Raw genomic sequence first — 19711 nt, forward strand, 5'->3', positions numbered from 1 at the left:
GCCCAGTAGTATCATTTTCAAGGTTCCTGATTTTCTTTTTCATTTCTTCAGTGACACATTAGTCATTAGCACATTACTTAACTTCATGGTGTTTTTTTTTAAAGATTTATTTATTTTTTATTACAAAGTCAGATATACAGCGAGGAGGAGAGACAGAGAAGATCTTCCGTCCGATGTTTCACTCCCCAAGTGAGCGCAACAGCGGGTGCTGTGCCGATCCAGAGTCAGGAGCCAGGAACTTCTTCCAGGTCTCCCACGCGGGTGCAGGGTCTCATGGCTTTGGGCTGTCCTTGACTGCTTTCCCAGGCCACAGCAGGGAGCTGGATGGGAAGTGGAGCTGCCGGGATTAGAACCGGCGCCCATATGGGATCCCGGCGTGTTCAAGGCGAGAACTTCAGCCACTAGGCCACTGTGCTGGACCCCATGTTGTTTTTAATTTTTTTTCTTCCTGTTTTGGATTTTGTTTGGATGGCTTTTTATTTAAGGGATGCACAGGAAACGGTATAATGAAGACTGTCATCTATTATAGCATGTTATTTAACTACATGGTGTTGTAAATTTCTATTTTTCTTCCTGTTGTTCGATCTTGTGTTGTGGCTTTTCATTTAAGGGGATATATAGTAACTGTGTAATGGAGATTGTCATATCCAGATGTGAGGATACAATGCAGTATGCATCTCTACTTCCAGATGAAAGATGGACTCCTAGTGAAACTGTTTACTATATCTCGACAAAAGGATTCTGGACTCTCTGCCATTGTCATTGCCCGCAATGATGGACATCCGACTGTTTATGAAGAACTACACTATAGTAATAATATAGGGGAACTCAGTGAAGGGGGAGGGGCCTGAGAAGGGGGTAAGAGAAATCCCAGGGCCTGTGGAACTATATCATAAAATGATAATAATAATAATAATAATAATAAAATTTTAAAAAGATCTGAAGCAATTAGTATAACAAGACATCCACATATTTGTGAAAAAATGAATATAATGCAATAATTAGAAACTGTCTCATAGTACAGAAAACATATAAGGTTAAAATGTTAATCAGTACAGATGTGGTTATTCCATCATAAACCAATATAAAAATATTCTGAATATACTTTACATTCTTCTATCTACACTGAATCCAAGAGTCAGTGTCAGAAAGAGAGGCAGACAGACATGAAAATAGAGACCTCCCATCACCGGTCCGCACCACAAATGGCTGCAGTCCCCAGACAGAACCTGGTCTGTGACATGGATGACAGGGACCCAGGGACTTGGGCTACCATCCACTGCCTTCCAGGCACTGCAAACACAACGCTAGAGCCTACGTGTGCTGATATGGAAACAGGCATGCCAAGCAGCAGTGCAACCCACTGCAACATTCATTAATCATCAACTAGTTAATTTATCTGAGACACAAGGTTGAAGCCAGATAGGCAATGCAGGTCTCCCAGGTAGATGGCAGGACTCCAAATACCCTCTCCCAAGTGCCACATTAACAGGAAGCCTGAGTGAGGAACTAGAGTTAGGAATCAAACCCAGGTACTCCTTTGTGGGAACTGCAATCAGAAGCATCACACACCCCGTGCTAATTCGGAAACCCAATGTGCTAGTTTATACTTACAATACACCTCAACTCCTAGACTGCCCACATGCCTGGTACTCAACAGCTACACAGTCTGCCATGGCTACTCCACTGGACATCACAGCAGAGACTGAAAATGTGCCCAATGCTCTAAAAACGCCCATAATCTAAGTTTGGAATTATAACCAGATCATCTATAAAAATGATAAAAGTATCAGCAAAACGTACAAAAATAATATCTAGGATTCTGTAACTATTATCTTAAACCAGCAATTTTTACTTTCCTCACCCTACATTCAATCTAGCTCCAATACTGAGGCCAGATCAATTATACTGCTTCGCATCAAATGAAACAGTAAATAATGCTGACACTAATATTAACAGCTAACATTGAGTGCTTTAGTATAACTCAGCACTGTTCAAAGTGCTTTAACAGGGTCCAGCACGATGGCTCAATGCTGAAGTCCTCACCCTGAAAGCACTGTGATCACATACTGGCTGGTTCGTGTCCCAGCTGCTTTACTTCCCATCTAGCTCTATGCTTATTGCCTGGGAAAACAGTCGAGGCCTGCTCAAAGCTTTAGGACCCTGTACCCACGTGGGAGACTCAGAAGAAGCTCCTTTGCTTTGCCTCACTCAGCTCTGGCTGTTGGAGCCATTTGGCGAGTGTCTGGGTAGAAGATCTTTCTGTCTCTCCTTCTCTTCATAAATCTCATCTGTCTTTTCAATAAAAATAAATATGTCTAGGGCCCGGAAATGGGAGCGGTTCTGATGGAGGGGCCTGGGCAACTCCTCTGGCAGGACACAGTCCCTGCAGGTGAGCACAAGAACCACGACAGGAAGCAGCCCAGACCAGGCCTGAGAAAGGTACCCACAGGCATACATTTGGCATTGGTCGGGAGGCAGACCAGGTTGAACCAGTTCATGTCACCCATTAGTGAATCCAAGCACCAGAATGGAGTGCGAGTCGGGCAAGATTCGACTGCAACACATACCAGTGCACATGAGAGCTGGGATTGGGTGCCTGCTGGGCTGGGCTAGGCTGTGACCCCCACCAACGTCAGCTGGAATTGGGGGTGGGCTGGGCCCGACCACGCTACAGCACCCACTGGGAAATGCTGAGGTGAGGGGGGGCCATGCCAGACTGGGCCGCAGCACCCAACCAGCACATGTGAGAATGGGTGGGAGGGGGCAAAGCCAGTAGGGGAAATGTGGAGGGCTTTCCTGCTGGACCGCCACTCCCACTGGAGAGCGTGAGCTGGGATGGGGGCAGACCAGACCAAGTAGGGCTACAACACCTGTGGGCCTCATGTGAGCTAGATCAAGAAAAAGCCAGGCTGGGCTGACTGTTCCTACTGGTGCAAGCATAATTCAGAGTGGTGAGGGTTGGCTGGGCTTTGCAGCAACAGCTGGCAGATGCTGGCACAGGAGCTAATTCTGTCAAGTTAAACTGCAGAACCACCCGGAACAAGATCCAAAAGTGGGAGAGGCCCATTAGGGAAACAGTGGGCACCTCCCTCTTCGGTTACCACTCCCACTGGAGAGCATGAAAACCAGGACTGGGACAGGCATAGCAGAATGGCACCCACCAGCAGGTGTGGGCTGGATAGTTGAGCTGGCTGGGTTGAACTAGGCTTCAATGCCCAACAACATGTATCAGAGCTGAATGGGATGTGGGACAGACTAGATAGTCTATTGTACATACTGGCAAGCACAGGAACCAGGGCAGAGGTTAGGCTTGGTGGGGGTTATTGTGGGTCATTCCAACTAGGCTTCAGCTCCCATTGGTTTGCGTGAGGGCCAAGTGTGTAATGGGCAGAATCAGGCTGGACTGCAACACCCATTGGTTCGTGTGGAAGATAGGGCTGGAAACAGAACTGACAGCAATTGCAATGATCAGCATGTACATACTGATTGGGGCAACAGACTGTGCCGGACACTGTACTGGCAAGCACACACAAGAATCAGGTCTGGGATCAGCTCAGATGAAGTTTCTTTGGGGATCCCTCCAAATGAACTGCTGTTCTCAGAAACCCAACCATGAAGAAAAGTACAGGTTCCATGGTCTGACCATGGAGTGCAAGTATCAAAGCTGAGCCTTCTCAGAGGCTCAGTCAGAGCAGTGGACAGCATATCCAGGGGCACATGGAGGATATGGCAGTCCATTGGAACCTGCAGAGGACATTCTGTATCACAACAGAGGATGGAGGACAGAACAAACCAATCAACTACCCCAGCCATGTGTTGGCGGTGAAAATCTGGGCAAATGGAGATTCTAAGGTGGACTATGTCCGCCAGTGGATTCTGGGGCGATTTTTGAACCACCAAAACCACTTTAGCAGGACCCTCAGAGCATGCCCCATGTCATGGACCTGGAATGGGTAGAAGGCTGGGGGGCTTTTCCCTTTATCTCCCCCTTCGCCCCAGATACAGAAAAAAAAAAAAAAAGAAGTGGAGCAGGAAGACACTAACTGGCGCCCAGATGGGATATGGCACATGTTGGTAGCTGATCAGCCAGCTGAGTCATTGCAAGGCCCCTGAAAAACATCTTCTAAACATAGAGAAACATTTGTAGCTAATAAAAAGTTATAGCTGGTTAAAAAAAAAAAACAGAGTCTCTTCAACTTTTCAGTGAGTACTAGACTGCTTCCTGGGAGTGCATTCTCTCAGGGACACACAAGCAGAGGCGATGTGACTGCCTTCTCAGTTTCTGGAGATTCTAGAAGGACAGCAGTAAGGACTCACAATACTTTACCAATTCACACTTAAGTGCTTGGAGGACCGGCTGAAATGTCTTGTACCGTGCTTTCTCTCATCAGAATATGACGAACCAACTTTATCTCCGCAGGAGTAGATATCCAAATCATCTAGCAACAAAAGAGATCACACACTGGGATCAGACACCAATTGGCTTGGTTTAGGCTCCTAAAGACGGCAAAAATTAATCAATAATTTCTTATTTGCATGACTCTATGGTGTAAACTTATAGGCAACAGACTAAATGTTATACGCATGCAATTTATGATTATAAAAAATCTTTTTGTTTCCATTATATTATTTGATCCTGGCAACAGCCATGTGAAACAAACAGAGTCTACAGGTTCAGAACCTAAGGACCAAAGGATGCATGTGACTGTCCCCAGGAAACACAGCCACGAAACGTGTTACTCAGAAAGACAGAATCCCAGAGCTGGTGCTGTGGCACCGCCTGGAGCTCCAGCATCCTGCACCAAAGTGCTCCATGGAGTTTCAGCCGTCCCACCTCCAACCCAGCGGCCTGTGAACGCATCTTCTGAAGAACAAAAACAGACAGTCCAAAGATTCTGCCCCCTCATATCCATGTGGAAGGCCAGGACAGAGTTCTGGGATCCTGGCTTCAGCCTGGTCCGGCTCTGGCAATTGAAGCCATGCTGGAATTGAATTTGCAAATGGTGGATCTCTCTCTGACTTCCCCTATTACTCTGTTTCAAATAAATTACGTATTTTTTTAATTAAAAAAAAAAAAAACAAAGAAAAGTGGAATCCAACATTCTTTTTACTTAATCATGTCACTATCTTCTTCCTCAGACATTTGTTTAACAAACTGTTATACAACGATACCTCAAAAATTTCATGGAAAAATAAAAGTAAATGATGCTAATTTTTTTAAAGATTTATTTATTTATTTTTATTGGAAAGACAGATATACAGAGAGGAAAGAGAAAGAGAGAAAGATCTTCCATCTGATGATTCACTCCGACGAGATCAGATGCATTCAGGGTGGTATGGCAGTAGACATCATCTTATGAATCACTCCGAAGACATTGCAATGGCCAGAGCTGATCCAATCCGAAGCCAGGAGCCAGGAGCTTCTTCCAGGTCTCCCATGCGGGTGCAGGGTTCCTAGGCTTTTGGCTGTTCTTGACTGTTTTCCTAGGCCACAAGTAGAGAGCTGGATGCGAATAAAGGCGAGGACTTTAGCCACTAGGCCACCACACCAGGCCCACTGATGCTTATTTTTATGAAAAAGGAAAAAAAAAAACCTGAAATCCAGGGATGGCATTGTGGTGCAGAGCGGGTTAAGCCGCCGCTGGGGACACCCGCATCTTATTTTGAAGTGCCTGTTTGAGTCTTATCTGCTGGGCTTCTGATCTTGCTTCCTGCTAAAGCACTTGAGAAGACTAGATAACTGCCCAAGTACTTGGGATCCTGCTACCCACATTAATTCCCGACTCCTGGCCCAGCTTTAGCTACCGCAAGAATCCGGAGGGAATTGGAACACAAAAATGCTGTCTCTCTGTTTCTCTCTCTCTCTCTCTTTCAAGTAAACACATAAATCTCCAGTTGTTGTTGTTTTTTTAATAGCACACATTTTTCATGAACTTTAAAAAGGGACAGAGATGTTCCAGCCATTGGTTTACTCCCCAAAAGGGCCTCAACAGCTGGGGTTGGGCCAGGCTAAAGCCAGGAGTCTAGAGCTTCACCCAGTTCTCAATCCTTGAACCTACTTTCCCTGCTTTGAAACTGGATCAAACACGGATCAGCAGGGACTCAAACCTGCTCACAGGAGATGTGGGTGCTGGACACGGCAGCCTGCCCCCCTCCGGCCCACTGTTTGTTAAAACATTTGCTTATTTGGAAGGCAGAATTACAGAGAGAAAGGAAGAGACAGAGAGGATCATACTGAAGACTCCCTGTATGCATGGATTTTAAAACTTTGATGCCAAAATAAAGAAATCTTTTCATTTTCCTAAAACTTCCTAAAGTACTCTCACATCTAAATTAAACAAATAAAAGAAAAAGGAGTACTTCTGTGGTAAGAAATTTATAAAATAAAGTGTATAAAGCCTTCTCTACAGTCATCCAGAGCTTTAAGACAATGGACTTAGAATATTCTGGAATTTTTCATACTGAAGGAATGTTTCAAACAAGTGCTTTTTACTTATTTATTTCTATTTATTTGAAATGCAGAGAAAAAAAGAAACAAGTTTTCTATTGCTGACTCACTCCCCAGATGGCCACAGTAGCCACAGTTGGACACAGCTGAAGTCAGGAGTCAACCTGGTCTCACAAGCCACCGGCAGGAACCCAGCCACTTGGGCTATTACCTGCTGCCTCCCACAGTGCTCAGCACAGAGCTGAACCTGAAGCCATTTCAAATGTGAAGTCAAGGCCCTGCACAGTGGCCTAGGGGCTAAAGTCCTCGCCTTGCATGCCTGGGATTTCATATGGACTCAGGTTCATATCCTGGTTGCTCCACTTGCCATCCAGCTTCTCATTTGTAGCTTGGGAAAGCAGTCGAGGAAGACCGAAAAAAAGCCTTGGGACTTCCCACCCATGAGGGAGACCCGGAAGCAGCTTCTGGCTCCTGGTTCGGACTGGATCGGCACCGACCGTTACGGCCACTTGGGGAGTGAACCAGCAGACGGAAGATACTTCTCTCTGTCTCGCCTTCTCTCTGTATATCTGACTTTCCAATAAAAATAAATAAATCTTTAAAAAACAAACAAACAAACCTGAACCCAGACATTCCAAAATGGGATTTGGGTATCACAAGCAATGGCTTAGCTCCACGCCAAACTCCACCCAAAAAGGCTTTTAAAAATCAATTTACTCTAGTTAAAAACTAAGAAATAGATTGGGATGGGCTTTGCAGCATACTGGATTGAACTATAGCCTGTGTACTGTATAGGTGCCAGTGCATGTCCAGCTCACTACCCACATGTCCAGGAAAGCGAGAGGAAGAGCAAGTCCTAGGGCCCTTGAACTTCTGCGGAGACCCGGCTGCAGTTCCTGCCTTCCGGTGCAGCCACCTGAGGAGTCAACCAGTGGATGAAAGATCTCTCAACACCCCCAGGCCCAACTCTGTTATTCAAATAATTAACGTTGTAAATTTTCTATTTTTCTTCCTATTGTTGATTTTGTTTTGTGGTTTTTCATTTAAAGGGATGAATAGTGACTGTGTAATAGACACTATCGTATTGAGATGTGAGGATACAATACAGTATGCATCTCTACTTCCAGACAAAGGTGGACTCCTAATGAAAATGACTGAGTGCGTCTTGACCATAGGATGCTGGACTCTTTGCCACTGTCCATGACCACAATGTCAGGCTACACCTAAACAGCAGAATGATAGACTGATGACTGTTTATCAAGTATGTACTATTATAATGATATAGGGGAGATCATTCAGAAGGGGGAAATTTGGGGAGGAGTGGGGGATATCCCACAGTCTATGGAACTGTATCATAAAATAATAAAATAAATTTCTTAAAAAAATCAGACACCAAAAAAAAAAAAAAATCATAGACATCATTAGCTCATTTACCCAACAACAGCACACATCAATAAGTAGTTTATAGTCCACAAAAATTCATAAATACATTCGGAATAGAATAAAATTTCCTTATCAAGAACTTTATTGAAGGTATTACTTCTGCTACAATGGTTAATAAATATTAACATAAGTAATTAGGTGTCAACTGCAAAATTCTGCGTAACACTGCAACCCACCATTTCCCACAGCATAAAAGATCTTTCTGGGGGGCTGCTACAGTGGCATAGCTGGCAAATCTTCCACCTGCAGTGCCGACATCCCATATGGGCACCAGTTCAAGTCCCCACTGCTCGACTTCCCGATCCAGCACCCTGCTTATAGGCTGGGAATTCAGCAGATGGCCCTAGTCCTCTAGTCCCTGCACCCATGTGAAGACCTGTAAGAAGATCCTGGCAACTGGACTCAGACAGCTCAGATCCAGCCACTGCAATCATCTGGGGAGTGACATTTTTAATTTAAATAAATAAATCTTCAAAAAATGCCTTCTTTTCAGGCCCAGCGAGTGGCCTAGTGACTAAAGTTCTTATCTTGATCATTCTGGGATCCCATATGGGCACCAGTTCTAATCGCTGTGGCCCCGCTTCCCATCCAGCTCCCTGCTTGTGGCCTGGGAAAGCAGTCGAGGACAGCCCAAAGCCTTGGGACACTGCACCCACGAGGGAGACCCGGAAGACGCTCCTGGCTTCAGACTAGCGCAGCTCTGAATTTTTCGGCTGCTTGGGGGGAGAATCATCACATAGAGGATTTTCCTCTCTGTATATCTGATTGTCCAATAAAAATAAATCTAAAGAAATCAACTTTTATTGCATAAATCAAATTTATTTCAAGTTTTATTTCAGAAATCAAATTTATTTCATAAATTCCTTCCCCAGAGCAATAATTACTGTCTGAAAAGCTTATGCCTAAAAAAAAGGAGTTGATTTCCTCTTTCCCAGAATGTTTTATTTTTAGTAAATTCATAGGCAGGAATATTATTAATTGAGAATACCAAAATAACTCATTCAATTTGATTTATAAAGACATCTTAAACATTTATCCCTAAGCCACTATTATTATTAGTTCCTTGGCAAACTGAATATAGTAGCACAAGACAGCCAGTCTACATTCTTAAGAAAATGTTTCTCTCCAACTAAATGTGTCAAATATGCAAAATATTCCAGTGGCTTACCTGGGGAGGTCAGGGATCTTCTCTTACAGTTTGCTTGATCAAATTTTGAAAAATCATACTACAAAAAAAGAATGACACGTAAATTTGCATATTGAGAATCCATTCATTAAGTCAAAATATCTCCCCACAAATCAGTCATAAATGACAAGGTTTAGAATGATGATCAAAACTAGTATCACCCGCGATAATAACCCGCCTCTTGATTCACCAGGGGGAGCCAGAGGTCACTTATGTACTTCTGCCACAAACACACAACCAGAATCCAGACAGGAGACACCCACCAGACAAATTCAAAACGCTCTAAGAAAAACGGTCTGTGACTGTCCAAAACTGTCCATATCCGGGCAGGGACGCACAACCAAGGAGCGCTCCTCCTTGGAATGCACCAGGAGCATTGCTCGGCTCCCCTGAAAACCAACCCAGGCCACGCAGCAGCAGGCACCAACCCAACCCTGGGAACGCAGCAGCAGGGACCAACCCAACCTGGGAACGCAGCAGCAGGGACTAACCCCAAATCCGGCCACGCAGCATCAGGGCCGCGAGGCGAACCGCCCTCAAAGGCACTGACCGCGAAGAATGGCTGGACTCCCGCAGCGCCCCCCACTCGCCGGGGGCCACGCGGAGCGGCCAAACGGCCGCGAGGAATCCTCCAATGGGTCCCACGGGTCGTAAGCCTGACATTACTTCAGAATGAGACTTCTCCACAAAGCGCTTGAGTGTTTCTCTACACTAAACTCACGCGTAAATTTACAGTATTCTACACAATGCACCACACGCTTCCCACGACGAGAAGCCCGGGAAGCCCGGAGACAAGGAACTTGTCCAGCTGCGGAGTCCAGAGACGCCCCACACCCAGACACCCCCTCACCTGGCCGGGGCAGCTGCCCCCGAGGCCGTAGCGACTCTTGAGCCGCTCCACCACCAGATCCTGCCCCGGCGGCTTGACCACCCGAGGCTCCATGGTGCGCGCCGCGTCCGCGGTCTCCTCGGGAACCACGGCCAGGCGGCGGCGCGGCGCGACCCTACGCTCACGGCGCGGTGACGTAAACTGGGGCGGGGCTCCGCTGGAGAGGGGCGGGGCGGAGAGGAGCGGGCGGTGCGAAGAGCGCGGGAAGGGGCCGGGTGAGCACCGCTGGAGAGAGGCGGAGCCGGAGAGGAGTGGGGCGGGGCCGGAGAGCAAGGGGCGGGGACGGGAGGGGCGGGGCGGGGCGAAGAGCGCGGGAAGGGACCGGGTGAGCACCGCTGGAGAGAGGCGGAGCCGGAGAGGGGCGGGGTGCACAGGACTGGGCGGGGCCGGAGAGGGGCGGGGCCCGGCGGGATGAAGAGGACTGGCCCAGGAGCCCCATGACAGGGCAGGGGGCCAGCGGGACGGACAGAACTGGGCAGGGCCAGGTAACAAGTCACTGCAGTCCTTAAACTGGTATGTCTGCTTCTGTTCTTACCCTTCCCGCCGACCAGCAACTGTAGGGTTGAACTAGGAGCCGTCCATGTGCAGCACCTTAGAGTGTGCATTTGGAGACCCTTTGCACTGAGCAACAAAGGCGGTCTTTGCTGTCATATGTGAAAAGCCTTACAGACTGCATAAGGAACAGAAGCAGAAACTACAGATGACCTCACTTTGTCCGTCCACGTGGTATTAAAAACAAGCGTGCGTGCGGGGGAAGGGGGCTGTGCGGTGTTGGTGGAGAGGGAGGGTCACCGCCTGTGCTGCTGGCATCCCCACAAGGGCACCCATCGCCATCCAGGATCCCTTGTGCTTGGAAGGGAAGATACTTGGGCCCTTAGGATGCAAGCTCTTGTCTGGTGGCTGGAGCAGGTGTAGAGGCGTGTGGGAGCCTGGGTGTGGCTTCCTCGGACAGGAAAGAAAAAAACAATGTGGAAGCCCGTCCTGAAGCCCTTGACCCTTGTCACCCTAATCAACTATGAAAATATCATCAAAACATGTTTTTAAATACAAGCTCTTTGAAAACATGTTGGTAAGTAAACCATCAGTTGGCTCCGTTAAGTCCTGGCTCTGCTGTGGTTTTCAGCTTCCTGTTAATTACTGCACACTACTTGAGCAATTACTCACGCCCCAGCTTTCTACTCTAGCGTGAGTTTTGAGTTCCTAGTTTCAAATAAAAACTAAAAAACTTGGAAGAAAAAAATAATTCCTCATGGGTGTCCTCAGTGCCCGGAACAGCACCAAGTAGATGCTTACTTTTTATTGGCATAGTGTATCAATCTTAAAACTAGCCATAAACAGAATAGAATCAATTGTGCAACCTTTCTCTCAAAAAATTACAGGACAGTAACCCTTCCCTAAATTATGATTTCCAACTGCATGTCTGTACCAACAGACCCAACATTTCTGATCATTTTTTAAGTTCCTCAAATATCCCAATTTCTCAAAACCAGTATTTTAGCGAACTGGAAATCTACAGTTATACAAATGCTCGTTTGGCCTAATTAAAATGTGCAAATAATGGATCAAATTATTCAATCTTAGGCAAGACTTAATGAGACAAAATAACTTCAACTTTAAGAATATCTACCATCTTGAGCTTGTACCACATTAGCAATTAAGCAATAAAGACAAATCGCAGGTGCTTTCCTGAAATCCGACAACAGAAGACTTTCCTGTAACACTCCCAGCTACTTGTAAGCATCTTTGGAATAATTTACATGTTGTCAAATTTTTTGAAATCTGAGGCTGTAACTAATGCTGAAGTCTCTTAAAAACACATACATTTATGATTTACCTAGAACCATGACAACTGCCTCAACTGTCCCAGCAGAAAGTTACAACTCGCATCAACGGATAGGATACAGATTTCCAAAGAGGCCAATTCTAACTATTAAATGTGCATGTGTGAGGGTTCAGGTAGTTCCCCTGATCCATCGATCATTCATTACTGAAACCACACACCGCACCCTCCCCTTGGCTCCCCCAACACGCATGCTCTGCAAGCTCTGCAAGCGTTCTTTCCCCATTAAACAAAATCAGGGCCTTTCCTTGGGAAACACACAAGATGCCAAACAGTCAACAGTCACGATTTGAATACAGGACATCTGAGACTCCAGGTTCTTGACAAAGAATGCCAAAGAACTTCTCTACCAAGAAGTTCTCCAGGAAGCGTGCCAAGAAAGTTCTGGAGAGCACTTTGCACCTAGCTTTTGACACCAGTCACTTCTAACTCCATTTCAGTGTAGCAAACGTTAAGAACTCTGCAAATCATGTGGCAGCTTCCATTAACAGTACTGACCTTTTTAATTGCCCTCTATACTTTAATATTAGAATGAACAGACAACTAGATGCACAAGTAATGAACTTTTTAAATATCTTGACTGTTGTCAATTGTCACTTTATTTCTGCTACAAAATTCACCAGAGAAAGATACTGCGACAATCTAGTATAAAGCAAATCTTTAACATGGTTATAGACCTTTTAAAAATATTCATACCATATCACAATAACTGCAAGGAAAAAATTTAATCTCTATCATCAGGACCAAGTTGAAATTTCTGAGGTAGTAGAGACAGATGACCAAAAAAGTTTAAAAAAAAAAAAAAAGGAAATCGTCAACTTGCTTAAAATGTAAAAAAAAAATTAACACCTTGGAAAGAGCACAAGAAGATATATAGTTTAGGCAAAGAAGGTACTCCACTTAAAAATGCATTTGTAAACTATACAAACGGTGCAAGATTACAGAAGAGCACTTTGGTTAACTACCTTCCGTGGCTCTACCCACTGTGCAGAAGGAGCACACCGACAGTTAGGGCTGCCAGTAGGTCTCAGATCCAAAGGAAAACTAGCCCAGCTGTGGTCCCTCGACTCAGACGGTCAGTACAGATCCATGCTTCAAGTCCACATATCTTAAAAGGAACTAAAATTAAATTGCATATATTTTATCCCTTCAATAGTCTATGAAGGTATATTGCTTTTAACAAGATTAATCTTATTCCATTTTACTACAGATATATCAGGAGTACATAAACACAAGTACACCTGAAATACACCAGTGTTTAAACTTTTATTTCACACCATGCAAGGTCAATTATAACACATTAAAAATTGACAACAGCTATAAGCTGCAATTGTACATTTATACATTTGAAACGTTCATTTTCAAAAGCTGAACATAATTATCATATTGTAACAGCTAAGCTTTGATTCAACTGCTTATACAGATAAAATTTACTTAAACACAATGATTTTGTCATTATTTTTATATCTGCCCACACTCTGTGATACTAATTCTTCGGCTGACAGAGCCTTTAGGAGAACCAAATGACTCCATCTTCCTCACAGTATCCATGCCAGCCTTAACAAATCCAAATACTACATGCTTAAAGTCCAAATGTTCTGCTTTTCTCAGTGTTATAAAAAACTGAGAATTGTTGGTATCCCGGCCCCTATTGGCCATGGACAGTAAGCCAGGACCAGTGTGCTTCACAACAAAATTTTCATCTTCAAATTTATCTCCATAAATAGACTTTCCTCCTGTTCCATCATGTTTGGTGATATCTCCCCCCTGAAAGAAATAGTTCAATTAGTAGCAATTCTTACTGAAACATTAAATCACACATAGAACTTATCAGCATAGGCTGAGTTCTAAACACAGATTTACAGAGAGAGAAAGAAAGATCTTCCATCTGCTGGTTCACTTCCCAAGTGGCCGTAACAGCCAGAGTTGAGCCGATCCAAAGCCAACAGCTTCTTCCAGGTCTCCCACACAAGTGCAGGGTTCCAAGGCTTTGAGCCATCCTCAACTGCTTTTCCAGGTTACAAACAGGGAGCTGGATAGGAAGCAGGGCTGCCGGGATTAGAACTCGCGGCGCCCATAAGGGACTCCGGGGCATTCAAGGCGAGTACTTTAGCCGCTAGGCCATGGCACCAGGACCATCTTTTGTAAGAAATCTATTTGGGGGGCCAGTGCTGTGGCTCAGCAGGCTATACCAGCATCCCATATTGGCAGCTCTGTTCCTGGCAAAGCAGCAGTAGGCAGTAACTGGAACCCTCATGCACACATGTGAGATCAGAGTAGAGCTTTCCGTGGAGCCCCCAGCTCCTGGCTTTGGCCTGGACATGCCTTGGCTGCTGTGAGCGTTGGAGCAGTGAACCAGGATGAAGGTCTATCTTTCAAACACGCCAGGAAGTAAAATTAACCAACACTCACTGCCACCAAAAAAAAAAAAAAAAAAAAAGCTACAATTTGAAAACTACATTTTTTTGAAAGATTAGGAAATTTAAGCATGTTATTCCCCACCCTCAGTTTCTACCAAATTTGAATCCCTTTAGGTTGGCAGAGCTACAGATGATGGTAATAAAACCAACTGATACATGGGACACCTAAATTACACTACAAAGACTTAAATCTCCCAAGCTAATGTCTACTTACCTAGACTTCATTTGTGATCAACAAGTAATACTTACTTGGCAAACAAAATCTGGAATTATTCTGTGGAAAATGGAGTTCTTAAAGCCAAAGCCCTTCTCCCCAGTGCACAGTGCTCGAAAGTTCTCCGCAGTCTGAGGAACAATATTTGAAAATAATTCCATGATTATCCGCCCTAGAGGCTCTCCATCTGCGCCAATGTCAAAGAACACGACCGGGTTGCTCTCTGCTGATAACTCGGCTGCCAGGGACACCTGCCCTTTCTGCAGCAAGTTCTGTTGACATTCTTCAAATTTTTTCTTAAAACAATCAGCCATCTCTTTTGTTTTAAATCTCACTGCAAGCTGCTCCACTTTTGCTTCTCCATCTATGGATAAAAATGGAAGGTATCTTTTAATACTGCAATAATTAATTACAATCTGTATAATACGTTTGCTATGGATCTCGAGAAAGTCCAAAAACGGATAGCATTCACACTCGGTAACTCACCAGCATAATCTGAAGCAGTCCAAACTAAAGCATTATTGGAAACATTTAAGGGCTTTAGTTCCATTGTTTTGGTGATGACATGGTTTGCACACACTTTGAAGACCTGGTCTCTCCTCATGAGGATCCGGTAATAGTTCTTCATCCTGTGCCAAAGGATCTTGATGTCGCCCACACCACGCTCCTTCCACTGGCTGGCGTCGCGATCCCATCTGTAAAGTTTGGCTCTCTCTTTAAACACAATTTCTTCATCCTCTTCTCCAGATTTTACTTCTACCTAGAAGAGCACAAGCAATTACTCATGTACTGCTGCACATAACAAGCTCCAAACATCCAAAGTCCTTAAGACATGTTCCGTGTATGACATAACAAATTGTAACATGATCAGTAGTAATATCCAGGCACTAGAAATTCATGTGATCTAGCTAAGGAGGCAGGAGCAAATTTATAATCAAACATTTTTCTTCTATGGAGTATTCAACTTCATTTTGGAAATTTATCTCGGACAAAAGTTTCAAGAAGTCCTTGTTCTTAAAGAGATTAACCAAATAAAACTAAACTAAAATAAATAAATAAAAATAATAATAAATAAATAAAATTATAATAAATAATAATAAAATAATAAATAAATAAAATAAAAATAACAAGCTTCCTAAAACAAAATATTCTAATTCAAAAAAACGTAAAGGTGATTTTTTATTTATTTTGCAGGCATTCAACTTGTGTCAACTTCATTGAATCAATTCCTACGGAAAACAATGAAATAATTTCTGCCAGGATAAACGTGAGCTTGATTTTGGAACTGTAAGAGAAAATGCAGTTATGAATTGCTGACATGTTAACACACGTTCACATGCGTTCATACACAGTTCTTTCAAATGTGTCTCACAGTTGCTTCAGCACACGTTCAAATATCACCATCTCCGAAAAGCGGGAATAAAGCAGCTGCATATTTCACGTGACCTGAAGTGTTCCGGTCGGTTTTAGTCAGAGTGTAAGATCACCAACATACGAACAATAAAACCTAGCTGCCCATATACAAAGCTGTCCTGGTTTCTATAATCTCCTTAACTGCTGGGCTGAAGAGGCTTAAATGGTTGACTACTGTATCCATCTATTAAAGGTTACTTTTTACTGGAAAAACTTTGTCCAATGTAAGGCTAGATATTTAGTCCCCAGAATGTTGTGAGTACAGAACAGTCTATTAAAAAATAACTTTTTCCCAATGGTTCTATTAGAATTTCCCAGACAACATTTACATAAAATCTTCAAAAAGACAACATCAAGGTTGGATGTCTAATAAACACAGCTACTGGGATCAATGTTGTGATACACACGACTAAAGGGCCACCTGCAACACTGGCATCTCATACGGGCAACAGTTCAAGTCCCAGCTGTTCCACTTCTGCTCCAGCACCTGGCTCCAGCCCCAACACCTGGTCCCTGCCACCTATCTAGGAGACCTTGACAGAGCTCAAGGCTGATTTTCGCCTGGCTCTACCCTGCCACAACCCTTTGAGAAGTGAATACAAGGATGGAATATAATTCTATTATTCTGCCTTTCAAACAAACATGTAAAATTTTAAAACAAAGCAGAGATATGATTTTAAAATTATAATTATTCTGGAAGACAGGAAAAGAACAATACACCTGTAAATTAAACTGGAGTAAATTTTAAAATAAGTTACTAGTACAAATCTCAACTCTTAGGCTTACCTCTGGTAATGATACTATTGGTTCAAAGTGGATGTCATCGTTATGAACCACCTCTTCATCACTCCCACCCTCATCTTCACCACCTTTACTAGCTGCCTGCGCTCCAAATACAGCTGCACCAGTATTGGCCCACTGGAAATTTGTATCTGATGAATAAAGTAAGTTATTTAAACAACAGTGTATTTCTTTAATAATTATTTTCAAATCACAACACATTGAGATTATCAATGTATCTAATTTCCAATGATGAGACAAGCACATTTATTTAAAATGCTAAATAATTATATTATTTTTGCAAACTCAAGCCTTTTAGCGTACCATTTGGCCCTTTTCATACTTACACACACATTGGTAAGGTTCTCTGCCTTGGGTAAGCTTCACACTACTCAATCAACTTCCAGCAAAGCGACAAAGGAGGCCTGAGCCACCACCCACAATGCTGGTAAACTGCACCCTAGGGGCAGTTCGAGTTTGGGTTGTTCTCCTCTGTTTCCAACCAAGCTCCCTGCCATATTCCTGGGAAAGCAACAGAGGACAGCCCAAGTACTTGGGCCCCTGACACCCCAACATGTGAGACCTAAAGGGAGTTCCTGGCCCTTGGATCTTTCCTGGCACAGCCCTTAACCATGTCAGTCACTGGTGGAGTGAACCAGCAGGTGTATTTGGGGCTCCCTATCACTGTCACTCTGTCATTTAAATTAATGAAATCTTAAACACTCACATACATATACCCAAAAACCTTCTAATAATAAACTAAGTTCCTCAAACTTGATTTGGCTAGCATTTTCTTCAAATTTTTTTGTCATAAGAGAACTACAATTTCAAATCTAAAAATGTGTCCTCAAAGAGGCCCATCTGTTACTTCTATACTAGCCACTTTAGGGGCCCAGCACAGTAATAGTCTAGCGGCTAAATCCTCGCCTTTATGCGCCGGGATCCCATACAAGCACCAGTTCATATCCCAGCTGCTCCACTTCCCATCCAGCTTCCTGCTGGTGGCCTGGGAAAGCAGTCGAGGACGGCCCAAAGCCTTGGGACCCTGCACCTGTGTGGGAGACCCAGAAGAAGCTCCTGGTTTCACACTGGCTCAGCTCTGGCTATTCCAGCGTTTTGGAGAGTAAACCAGTAGATGGAAGATCTGTCTCTCTCGTTCTCTCTGTAGATCTGACTTTACAATAAAACTAAATATTTTTTAAAATAATAATAAAACATAAACAACCTTCATTATTTTCTAATCAAACAGGGAGTGAAAGGTAAAATTCCAACTGAACTCATTACAATGTTGTACAAAGGACTAGTTATTTTGGTTCTACTGGACAGACTGTAACACACTGATCAAAGGCTCATTTGATCTTACCTTTACGACCAAAAGCAAAATCCCCAGAATTACTGGAAGCCAAGTCTGCAAATGACAGCCCTGTGCCACTTCCAAATCCAAATGAAAGTGTCTTGCTTTCCACTGCCAAAAGGAAAAGAACAATTTACCGTTTTACTTCATATATACAGGAAGGCAAAACTCTACCTGGACAGCGACAGATGAGGAACACCTCCTGTAGTACACATTAGGGAGATAAGCAGTGAAACTGGTACATCAGAATACATCGGATTCTGAGCTGCTTCCGCCTTAGTACAGCTACAAACACTTTTTACAATGAATACTTCAATACCACACCAAGAGTGAGAAACAACTCCTTCAATATCAGATATGAAACAATCGATACTACAGTCAGTCACAAAAGCCATATAAATTCAACAAACATCCTATCAAAGGCAGGGCTTTAAGGAACATGTGTGTTCACTACTGTTATAACTTGCTCATCAGGAATACTATGAGAGCCTTGTCTTAATTCTGCCCATTAAGAGCAATATATTATTTCTGAAAATGAGACCTTCATTGTAAAATTACCTTCCTAGTCCCAAATATTAAGATTTTAAAATACCTATAAGTGTAATATTTGTGACTTATTTGAGACCATTTCTGAAAAAGATAACAGACAACATACATATATAAAATAATTTAGAGATATATCCTACCAAAAAATACTGAAGCAGAAAAATAAGGGAGAAAGATACCAGATATGAGATATTATTAACTGGATAATTTATTAAGCGTTTGGGTTAAAACAGAAAAAAAAAAAAAAGACACTTTAGTAGTACCATACAAATTTCAATATTCCTGTAATTGCTTTATGTAAGAGTGATAACATACTTAAAAATGTTTTAAATAACAAGCTCACAAAAGAAAATTACCATTTAAGCCTGTTCACTCTCTTTGTTGGTAAAGACACATGATTTTTGCCAGGGTTACTAATACCTGTTTAATGTGCCTCAAACATTCTTTCAAGGGAGTTTTGGGAACTTATTTGAAGTCTATCATTTCAAACACACACGTACCCCTATGCAATGTGCAATGGAAACACGTATCTGGTTTTACCTTGGCTTGTAGAATCTGGATCCGCTTCCTTTCTGGTAGACAGATCCACAGGCTTGTCTGCAGCTCCAGAGGGCACAGACGGTAAACCGAGGTGTTTGCCGACACCATCAGGCTCTTCAGATGTCCCCACCGAAGCAGCAGTCACTTCCTCACTCTGGGACTTCTGTAAGGAGGAAATGATAAGATATGCCATTAAACACTGTTTACAAAAAGGCACAGAGACATTATTTCAAAAGATTTGGATTTGTGGACAATACGCGAGAAACACACTTCAACTAATCTCTCCTAGAATCTACAATTAGATATTGGACCAAAAATGTGAGAAGCCTTTGTAAGGTGAGTGAAAGTAGACAGGGAAAGAGGGGTGACCTGCTGGTGAGATCCCTGCGGACTTTTAACACCTTCCCTACATTCCAGTCTGGATGATAACACAGCCCAAAACACAGAAGCCGTTGATGGCACCAAGGGAAAAAAAGCCTCAAGCAGCAGTTCTTCAACATCCCATGTTCCAAAACTACAGTAAGTACTTTACAGAAGCCAATACGCGGGCCAACGCTGTGGCGCCGGGCGTTAAGCCACCACCTACAACGCCGGCATCTCCTGTGGGAGGCCCTGTGAACTCCAGCTCCCTGCCA

At 43.6% G+C, this 19711-nt stretch overlaps 2 protein-coding genes across 2 annotated transcripts in view; both read right to left on the reverse strand.

Annotated features, from left to right (window-relative positions):
• CCDC138 (coiled-coil domain containing 138) overlaps positions 1 to 10070 on the reverse strand; it is a 76788-nt gene extending 66718 nt beyond the window's left edge. Inside the window, exons 1-3 of the mRNA XM_058655120.1 lie at positions 9931 to 10070; positions 9063 to 9120; positions 4331 to 4442 (exon numbers count right to left, since the gene is read on the reverse strand). Coding sequence (XP_058511103.1) covers positions 4331 to 4442; positions 9063 to 9120; positions 9931 to 10023 — 263 coding nt within the window. The 5' untranslated portion in view covers positions 10024 to 10070. The remainder of the gene's footprint in view (positions 1 to 4330; positions 4443 to 9062; positions 9121 to 9930) is intronic.
• Positions 10071 to 12368: 2298 nt separating this feature from the next.
• Positions 12369 to 19711, reverse strand: part of LOC101532730 (E3 SUMO-protein ligase RanBP2) — a 56993-nt gene continuing 49650 nt past the window's right edge. Inside the window, exons 24-29 of the mRNA XM_058655117.1 lie at positions 19077 to 19239; positions 18000 to 18101; positions 16643 to 16788; positions 14930 to 15203; positions 14479 to 14807; positions 12369 to 13576 (exon numbers count right to left, since the gene is read on the reverse strand). Coding sequence (XP_058511100.1) covers positions 13271 to 13576; positions 14479 to 14807; positions 14930 to 15203; positions 16643 to 16788; positions 18000 to 18101; positions 19077 to 19239 — 1320 coding nt within the window. The 3' untranslated portion in view covers positions 12369 to 13270. The remainder of the gene's footprint in view (positions 13577 to 14478; positions 14808 to 14929; positions 15204 to 16642; positions 16789 to 17999; positions 18102 to 19076; positions 19240 to 19711) is intronic.

This window comes from Ochotona princeps, chromosome 26 (assembly GCF_030435755.1).
Source record: "Ochotona princeps isolate mOchPri1 chromosome 26, mOchPri1.hap1, whole genome shotgun sequence".
Classification (NCBI taxonomy): Eukaryota; Metazoa; Chordata; class Mammalia; order Lagomorpha; family Ochotonidae; genus Ochotona; species Ochotona princeps.